This window comes from Falco cherrug, chromosome 5 (assembly GCF_023634085.1).
Source record: "Falco cherrug isolate bFalChe1 chromosome 5, bFalChe1.pri, whole genome shotgun sequence".
NCBI lineage: Eukaryota > Metazoa > Chordata > Aves > Falconiformes > Falconidae > Falco > Falco cherrug.
The window spans coordinates 35,829,553-35,839,433 of record NC_073701.1 but is presented as its reverse complement, the minus strand read 5'-3'; the positions used below and the strand labels follow the sequence as shown (position 1 = coordinate 35,839,433).

The 9,881-nt window shown below is 43.7% G+C and overlaps 1 protein-coding gene across 6 annotated transcripts in view; it reads right to left on the bottom strand.

The window, feature by feature from the left end:
- Positions 1-7,081: 7,081 nt before the first annotated feature.
- The window catches only part of GRAP2 (GRB2 related adaptor protein 2), a 119,159-nt gene continuing 116,359 nt past the window's right edge, over positions 7,082-9,881 (bottom strand). For all 6 annotated transcript variants that reach the window (XM_055711852.1, XM_055711853.1, XM_055711855.1 and 3 more), the window contains one exon: positions 7,082-8,335. In XM_055711852.1, the coding sequence (XP_055567827.1) occupies positions 8,156-8,335 (180 nt within the window). In that variant the 3' untranslated portion in view covers positions 7,082-8,155. The remainder of the gene's footprint in view (positions 8,336-9,881) is intronic.

Genomic DNA, 9,881 nt, shown 5'->3' with positions numbered 1-9,881 from the left:
CCTTCCGCTGTGTGGACTGCGTGGATCCATGCAGGATGCTTGGCTTGAGCATTTACTGTGAAACAGTAACGCTACTGTCACCAGCTTGAGTTATTTACTGAGCTGAATGAGCTCTAAGTTAACCAGCTCTTTTTCCTAAATGACACGTTTTCCCTGTACAGACATGGTTGGAAAAAAACCCCCTTTTGGAGCAGCTTTTTCAATAAGCTGGAGGCTGCAGAAATAAGGAAGGTAGAAACAATAAAGCATAATATGAAGAGTATGTTGAGACGAGCTTTGGAGCTGTGGTCAGCTTTGTCTGAGTCATGAGAAAAGAAAACCACGAGGCTTTGACCATATTAGACTCTCTTACACAGGTAAATATAGAGATTCTTTAAATAGATGAAACATTATAATTATAATTTCAAAGAGGACTAAATCACTACCCACACCCTTTGGCTCCCTATATGAAGATCTTATCAAAGTAAAGTATGATCTCTTTCTGGAATAACAAGGCAGAACCTCAGCTGGTAAAAGTCAGTATAGCTCCATGGAGTTAAACACACAGCAGTGACTTACGCAGACAAAGCTCATCCCAAGTGCCTGCTCAGCTGTCTTCTCAGGTGCACCCCCCCTCCCAGAGTCACTCTCAAGCCTGTGTGTGCCACAGCTGCACACTCATGCTAAAACAGGTTCCTGCTCAGACACATCTTCCTCCAGAGCCAGGGAAGCCAGCACTTCAGAAAAACAGGCTTCACGTTGAAATGTTTATTGTGAGGACAATAAACACCACCAGCCTTTAGTTAATAATGGTATCTCTCATCACAGTGGCTGGCCTTCAATTCACTGACAGCCAAATACTTCGGAAGACTGAAGGAACAGTCGTGACCATGTTCTCCAACTTCTTGTAGCCACAGCCAGGGTATTTCACCAGTAAATCCTGTATCCAGCCCTCTTGCCAGCCTTGAGCTGGAGACTGAGCAGTAGAGGCCACAGTAAGCTTGCTGTGCTGTTCAAGTACTTACAAACCTTTTCTTTCAAATATTTAATTTTATTTTTAGTCAGAATTTGTCTAAAGTCAGTGCAAACCACCCATCTGTGTGTCTTGAAGCCTTACCTCTTATTTTTGGAGTCCTAAATTCAAGACGTTTATGACTGGTACTCCAGAGTGCATTCTGCTGTGTAAGTACTTGTGAAATGTCTGTGCTCTTCAAGTCATGCACATTTTAAATGAGAATATGCAGCTATCATTTTGGTCAGCTGATGCTGAAGATTTAAACCCGTAAGCACTGGTGTGCTCTCCAACCTGATAAACACGACTGATAGCTGCACCCCACCCAGAAAGAGAAGCATCAGCAACAAGTGGCACTAATTCAGCTGTTTCACAGGGCAGCAAGGTGCCTCTTCCTATTATTTTTTTTCTCCTGAAAACTGTTATGCTTGGTCTGTTCCCCTTAGTGGTGATGTTGATAAGAGCTTGAATGACTGAGAGTTTTACTACTGTGACCACGTTAGGAATTATGTTTTTTCCTGCTTTAATTTACAGTCCAAAAAACCAAAAAAAACTCCTATAGCTTTGCTGCTTCAATGAAAAGATTTTCTGTGAGCTTCCATGGATAAGACGCACTGTTTGTAGCTGATCTGAGTTATTTCCCCCTTTCCTGCCCCCACCCAGTCTCCCAAACAAGTTTCAAAGAAAGGATCCCCTACTCACCTAAAGGTATTTTGGCAACCTCAAAGCCAAGTAAGTTTTCATTTTGCTGAGTCTGCAGCCTAGGGTGAGGTGATCTAATAGCTCCTGCTGCCAGGACTGGGAGGTTCTTCTTACCCTTTTCCCTCCTGGCTGCGCATTCACACCGCTCTCGCTTCCCTGGCTCTGAGCCTCCTCACACTGCCCTGGCTGAGCTGACTCAACTCATTAACCTGGCAAAAAACAAGGGGATCGTTTTCTGCAGGGTGGCAGTGAGCTGTTAGATTGACTCACCTGCTCTGATGAAATCATGGCCATTGTTAGCAACAGACCATCTTCATCCAGTAACAGGCAAATAGCTGCCATCACAATGGCAAGCTCAGATATATAGATATGCAACTACAGAGAGCTGATTCTCTGCTGCCACATGCCTCTTATTCACACCTCTGCCAAGTGAGTGTAAAAAGTTGCTAGTTCAGAACGAGTTGTCAGTGGTACACATGCATTCAGCTCTTAGGAAAATGACTCTAGAAGGAGCAGAGCAAAGGGCAGTTCCCCAATCCCTTGGTGCTGGTAGCAAACTTGTGGTTGATTTTTTTCCTCTGTAAATTTTGATGAGATTAAAAAAAAAAAATTTTGATGCAGTCTGCTTGTAATTCAGCATTTTGCGAGCAAAGTTTTGGTGTGCTGCACCTGGTAGAAGGTGTTGAGTCATGAGAAGGGTGACCCTGGACTGGTTCCTGCTGTTTGTCACTATTTGTTGGTGCTGCAGTAGCTCTGTTCTCACAATTTGACAAGGGAGAGGGACTGGCCAGTACTACAAGGAAGTTACAGTCGCAGTCAGACACACTCAGCACAGCATAGCCATAAAAGGTACAAGGTAAGTAACCTCTAGATCAGTAGAGAAGGTACCTCTTACTTTCCTTTTCTTTATCTCTGACTGGCTATCACGAAATCGTTTCCCAGAAATGCCTCTCAGCAGAGCATTGAATTGCAGTTATGGTACCAGGACACTGTCACCATTTTATAGCTTTACATGCATAATAGTAGGCTTATGTCTTAAACCGCATTTCCCCCCCACCGATTTGCTCTCATTTTTGTTTGTCACAAACAAACTTGCCACAGCTTTATCTTCCATAAATCCTGGTGGAAATTAATCTGTTTGGATTAGTGGGGAGAAGCCGCAAGGTATCTATAGAGATCTTTTAATTTATTTGTTTCTTCTTCCTCCCTTTGTAGCCAGAGCTAATTTTATTTCTGTATGTCTACAAGGATCCCTGCACGTCTGCCATTTGTGAAATTTTGCATTTTCATGTTAGCAGGCTGGACATCCGCCAAGCAGCTCTCACTTGCACAATGACAGCAGACAATGTGCTTTGAATTTTCCCTCTGCACAAAGGTCAGTGAACTTTTCCTACTCACTTACCCATTTCCCTGCTGTCCTGTAGCTCGCAGATAAGTCACTGGCTGTTTTTTACGGTCAGTTCTGCTTATGTAAGAAATTCCTTTTGCGTTTGATGCAAATTAAGGCTCCTGAATTCTGTCACATGAAAGCTGCCTCTAAAAATTGGAGAAATTGGCAATGTTCTGCCCTCTTCCTCAGTGCTATTAAAGGCTTTATCGTACACTCAGTTCATAATTCCCCACTGAAATGCAAAGCTTTCAGCAGCAAGGAGTGGCTGGGTGTCAGAAGCTCTTTAGTCAATGTGTATGTTTTAACCAGTAAATGTTACTGCCTGGATGATCTAGGGAACACTAATGGTTTCAGCTGAGCTCTGTGGGGCTTCATTTAAAAGCAGCTAAGCCCGTTGCTTTGAACAAGTATTTGAAATGAGATGCCTGCAGAGGACTGACTTTCAGCACAGAGGCAAAAGCTCGGTAATGGTCTTTCTAGTGCATCTGTGGACCACAAGATGATGGGCTGCAGCTGTAGTGAGGTAGAGTTAGGTTTCTTGGCCTGGGTGAGGATGGGCAGCATTGGAAGGAACAGCATTGCCAAATACTTCTCACACTTAGTCTGGCCTAACCAGGCTCCTCGGTAGAGAGCTGCAGAAGCAGAAGATTCTGAGCACAGCCCTAGCCCAGATGGCCACATCTCTGTCCCACCAGACATCCTTGTTGTCCCTATGATGTGACATTGATATAATTCAAGACCTGCTGCTTCTCATTCAGGGTAGAGCTCATACTTCACCTCACTGTGGGACTAAGCTGCTGGGGCATTGCTCCTCCAGTGCAAAATGTTCCAGCTGATACCATATTGCTGTTCAAGGCTGATTTCTCCTGACCACAGGTTCCTGGTTGCTGGAGCTTTTGCTTCTGCCATCCTTGGTTGCTCTCCACAAGGGCTGAAGGCAAAATGTCCTTCCAAGAGCCTGGGGCATCAGGATCCCATTGGGGAGGAAAGATGAGAGGGCTGCTGAATACAAAACATGATGAACAGGTGCCTGTTGTGAAAAGTTCCAAATTTCCTGCACAGCCCACTTTTGGGGTGTAAGAAAGCCACTTTCAATTTGAAAAACAACGCTGGAACTTGTATCCCTTGTACAGGGGGGACTGACCTAGCAGCCTGATCAGGTGCTGACTTTGTGGCAGCACTGAGGATCATCTCCCTGGTGCTCTTACGTTGTCAGCAGTCAGATGGGATCCAGACATGTTCCTGTTGTTTCTGCAGCATGCTCCAGTGGGTGCAGCTGTTCTATTACACATGTACACCAAGACAGAGAGATCTCTATTTTGTGGCACATAAACCCCTCCCCAGACAGCTTTCACAAGAAAGGAGAATTCCATTTACTGTTTTCACTCGGCCTTATTAATCACAGAGACATATCTAAACAAAATATGGATCTGCAGCAGAATGTAAGCAAAAAGTTAATTCAGACAAAAGAAAGCACAGCTCAGCTGAACTCATCAAACTGATTTTTCCATGTACAAGTCCAGCTCTCTCTTTCATTTGTTATAATAATGTTTGCTTTGCCACATACTTTTCCTGCTTTTATCTGTTTACAATCTCTTTCCCATGAGCTGTCTTTTTTGCTTAAGAAAAATACCGAACAAAATACCTCTCTGGGTTCCTCTTTATTCATTCCCATTTTGGTTTCACAGTGGGCTCTCTCAGCATGTGTTCTTGAGGGTTGGTTATTTACTAGGCATTGACAAATGTCAGGCAAACTCAGTGTACCACCCTGTCATCTTAAGGTTCCTGTACTACATCGCTACAACGTACCTCTTGCATGGGCAATAGAATCTGAGGTTTTCACAGCACAGGTGTAAGTGAAGCACCACAATATTAGCAAGGATTGTGTTACAATGAAAACCTGTTGGAAGAAGGAGCAGGAAGGCTAGAGGGTGGAGGAGTGTCTCTCTCTCTTTTTCCTTATTAAATGACCTGATCTATGGGAGATGTCATGTCATTGGCAGACTACAGCAGAAAATGGCACTAGGCATGGAAAATGCCTCCATCCTGTGGCTACACCACCTTCTACCCCAGCAAAACTCCCCTCTTTGCCTACACCTTTCCTTGTATCCAGAGACTCCATTGACTTGGGAAGGGCCATGTTTCTTTGTGCTGTTGTTTTGCTGGGAGGAAAACAGCTTCTCCTGTGGGAAGGAGCAAAAATACAGTCTGACACTTTACCCAGTAAATGAAGGTATCACTGCCTCTGCTCTGGGGAGCAGACAAGGACAAAAACTGAGGCAAATGAGACTGGGTCTTGCAGACCAAAACTTCGCCAGCTGCACAAGGCAGTGCAGAACATGGCACAGGTATAGTTACCACAGATGCCATGATACCTTTGCCTCCTGGTAATTTTGGTGTCATTAAGTGCTGCTCATAATGGGAAATCATGATTTTACTGTGGTTCTGGTATGTTGTCCATAATTAGTGTTCAGTCCTTCAATGCTAATTACCTTAAGTATTAATTCCTTAAACATCTATTAAAAAAATCACATGAAAATTTACCTCTTCCTCAAACGAATAATGAGTTAACATGGGGGTACTTACAATGTACTACTTAGACTTGCTTAATTAGTTAATCTCTGTAAAGGGGTTTCAAATGTGTGAAGAGCTATCAAACTGCTAAGTGCATTATCTTCAATTAATTTTGTGCAACTACATCTTCACTACCAAGAGGGTCTTTAGAGTGCTGAGGAAAGGAAAAGGAGACATTGCTTCTAATTTTAAAAGTAACTAATAAAAAAGAGAATTAATTGAAAGATGATTTGACATGGTGGGAATAATTGTGAAAGTACCATTTCTACAGTTTCAGCCAGACCTGAATATGAAAGATCAATCATTCATATCCCTCCTTTGTCTTTGCTGGTCTCTGGTTTCTTTGCTTCCTTCTTCCCGTGGTCTTAATCCTCTCTCTCACTGAATATTAATCCTTTCTCTTCCAAATTTGATATTACCTTAGCAAAGAAAAAAAAAGTTAAAAAAGCGAATCACAACAAAACACTTCAAACTGTGGGGTCACTGAGTTACAGCCTCACACCAATCCAATAATAACGTAACTTGTTCCAAAAGAAGCCTCATGGACTTCACTTCAAAAGGAGATGCTAAAGGCCCAGAACAGAGCTCCTGCAAGAGAGCAGAGCCAAGTCCAGCCCAGGAGGTCATATGGTATGTCTCCATTCCCTGGTAGACAATAGACATAAGCTCTTAACCTGTCTTTCCAAGTTATCTATTCTATTTAGAACTTATATACCTTGTTAATTAATTACTCTAATTTTACTTCATCCATTAATAATCTGCTTTCGGTGGAGTTTTACTTTGAGGGTGACAGAGCACTGGAACAGGCTGCCCAGAGAGGTTGTGGAGCCTCCTTCTCTGGAGATATTCGAAACCTGCCTGATGTGATCCTGTGCAACCTGCTTTAGGTGAATCTGCTTTAGTGGGGTGGGGTTAGACTAGATGATCTCCAGAGGTCCCTTCCAAGCCCAACTTGGATTCTGTGAGTTCTCTCAAAAATATGACAATGCGTTCTTTCTGCTAATACTCTGTCTAGCTGGCAGCTTTATTTAGGCCAGCTACGTTGAATTGGACTTTACCAAGAACCTATTTCCGGATTAATTTTCTCCCACTGGGACTAACAAAAGGTAAGAACATTTTTCTTGCTGGATTGGATTTGTTTTTGGAGTTTTTCACTTGCCCTTTCTTTCTTTCCCAAGAATGATAAATCATCACTTCCTTGCTGTGACTGCCAAGGTCCCACATGTTGTGAAAGATGCAGGCAGCTTGTTTAATATCAACTTGTCTGAGCAGTGGTTATGCAGCAGCGTCTCTTTCACAGGATTCAAATAATTTTTAATGTGCATTTGCAGTATATTTGTATCACATCCGGGCATTTACTTAGCAATTATTTGAAAACTTATTTACCTTATTTCATCCAAAAGAAAATGCAACAGAGAACAGACTATTTGATAGCCACAACTTTATTCTCTGCATACTGTAAAGCAACAGCTTAACCTGTTGGATGAGACATTCCACTAGCAAGTCAGAGTTGTGTACACAGCGATCCTGAACACAGTGCATTCTCAGGGAAAGAACTTCTGCCACCAAACCAGAAAAACCTCTTCTCTCCAGCCCCTCCCCAATTCAGTTTTACAAAAGGAACCAGTGAGGGATATTCACTGTTATCCAATGAAGTGAATATTAGTATAGCCGAAGGGCCTGACCTGCTCTAACCAGGATGTCTAAAGAGAAGTGTAGGTACCTCAGAGAGCCACTTGAGAATGGGACAAGTTGTTGTTAGAGGTGAAGAAAGAAGAGCTGGACTATCAGAAGAAGCAAAGAAAGTAGCTTCTCACTCTCCCATACCTTCACCACTGGTTTGTTTGTACAAAATCTTACAGGATCCTTTCCCTTCAACTGGTATATCCATAACAGTCCATACCCACAGAAAGTACTGCTGGGATAAGGCAGAAACTGTTTAGAAAGCCAAGGTTGCCTTGCAGCTCAACCTAAGGCCCCCTCAGTTTCCTCCCCTACTTAAAGGACTGATGTGATTACCAATGATCATTTAATTGGGTGTTAATTGGGAGCAGGGTGTTCCTTCTGCCTCTGAAAGATAGGTGAAATGGAGCCTGAAGAGACTATAAGTGCTACCAGATCCAGAAGGAAAGGCGAGGTTTACCTGAATACTGAAGTTTGACTTGTCTGAGGTGCATTTCCACAGAACAAACCTAACTGCAGGAAGTTATCAATACTTAGCCAAATAAGTGACAGGGCAGGGAGGATCCAGTAAGATCTCAATGAACAGTCCAGGATTTTTGCTCCCTCCCCTTCATGGATGTGAAAAATAGGGGAAGAAATCCTATCCTCTTCAAAGGGTTCCTTTTCATACCAGCATTTCAAAAGATCAGTTGCCAATAAATTAAGACAAAACCAAAAATACTGTATGTCCTGGGGCAAGGGAAGATGCACTCCCTCTTGTCCCTGTCATGTCAGAAGAGCAGCTCCCACATGGCCCTCTGGGTCATACTGTGCCTTCACAGGGGCACCGGTGTGACATAGTTGGCAGGGAAGAGACCCAGTTCCCCACGCAGACGTCCTTTCCACCATGATGGATTGGAGCTGTCCAGGACCTCTAAGATGTCTCCGCTGCGGAAACCCAGCTCATCATGCTCCACAGCATCAAAGTCGTACAAGGCACGGACCCATAGTGTTCGCTGGAAAGGAGATAGAGACAGGAAGGGAACAATGAGCCAGAACTCTTAAAGGTCATTCTCCTGTTACCCCTTTTATGCCCCAGAACATATGTTCACTAAGAGAGGACAAGAAATGCTGAAATTGAGACCATCTTGCAATTAAAACAGGAAGTGGCCAAGATGCCAGGAAGAGGGACCAATTTACAAGGACACCCAAGGAATTGTGCCTGGGTTTTCAGCAGCCTCAGTATGTTTATGGGTATTCACACCCTGAGGTGAGAAGTCAGGCTGAGAGCAGGTCATCGGGAAACAGTGTTCACGTGGCTCTGTCTCCTCTGCCCTGTAAGATCAATCATGGTAGCCATATTCGAAGCCAGTTACAGGAGCACCTCTAGGGACATGAGCTGCTGGTGGTACAGACTTAGAAATGTGTCCTTGGCCAGCAAAGGACTATGAGGGATACATCAGGAGAGCCAGCACACAGGCGAGTCTAGTGAACATTGTAAAGAATGATATTTACTCTTTCAGGCACTTCTGGGGCATAGGGGAAGGTCTTAAACCTTCTTTGGACTATCCCCATGGTCAGTCCCCTGAACTCAAGGATTTAGGAACTGCTTGGGTGTATCAGTTCATTTTGGGTTTGGAGCTCACTTTAATGAGCACTAAGATTTTTTCTTTGTCATAAGGGGCTTTGCAATCAATCTCCTATTTTGACTGGAAGTTAGATTTTAAAGGACATGGCATGGGCTTCTTTTCTGGGAAATTGTTGGCACCCACACCATGGAGCATGGACAATTTGGGAGGTATATTTTGTGGGCACAGATGGAGAGATTTGTTTGAAGACAGACTCTTTTGCCAAATCTTCCATTCAGGGCCCTGCTTAGACATGACTCCTAGTTATTTGGCTGGACATATAGACCTTCCTATAATTGGATTGTGGCTTCTAGATCACTGATAGGGTGTGGCAGGCAAGGGCCTGTTGTTATTCATTGTCACAGCCCCTGATGGATAAAAGCCATTGTATTTTGAGCTGGATTATAATAAAGATCTGGGGCTTTTGCCAAAAGAAGACATGTCCCTGTTTCCCGGTTTGTTCCAAATTTCCTAATCTAATCTGTCCTTTCTCTCACACTTGAGAAAGGCCTTCTGTCCTTCCCTTCTCTCCTTGGATCTAGGTCCTCTGGTTGTTCAGGGCTAAGCTGTACATTTTCTCAAGGAAGAGAAGTGTGAATTAGGTCACACTCCTAGGAGCTGATGGAGAAATACATTAGAGTTGGCAGTGGAATCACAGGCTGAAGCAGAGAAAGACACCATGCTCTGAGCAGGCATTCACATACTAGGAATTTGCAGAGCAAATTGTTACTTGAAGTCAACTGCCAGGTATGGATCCAGGTAGGGGAGCAGTCTGAGATGTCTGCAGAGGCATATCTGGATCACGCCCACACCCAGTGTGTTGAGAGGCTCTGACAGATAAGTGTGACAGGTAGGTGAGTTCCACTTTGGTGGCATAGTAGGTCTGAGAGGATGCACCAGGAACAGACAAGTAGAACTGTGTGATGACAGGTCT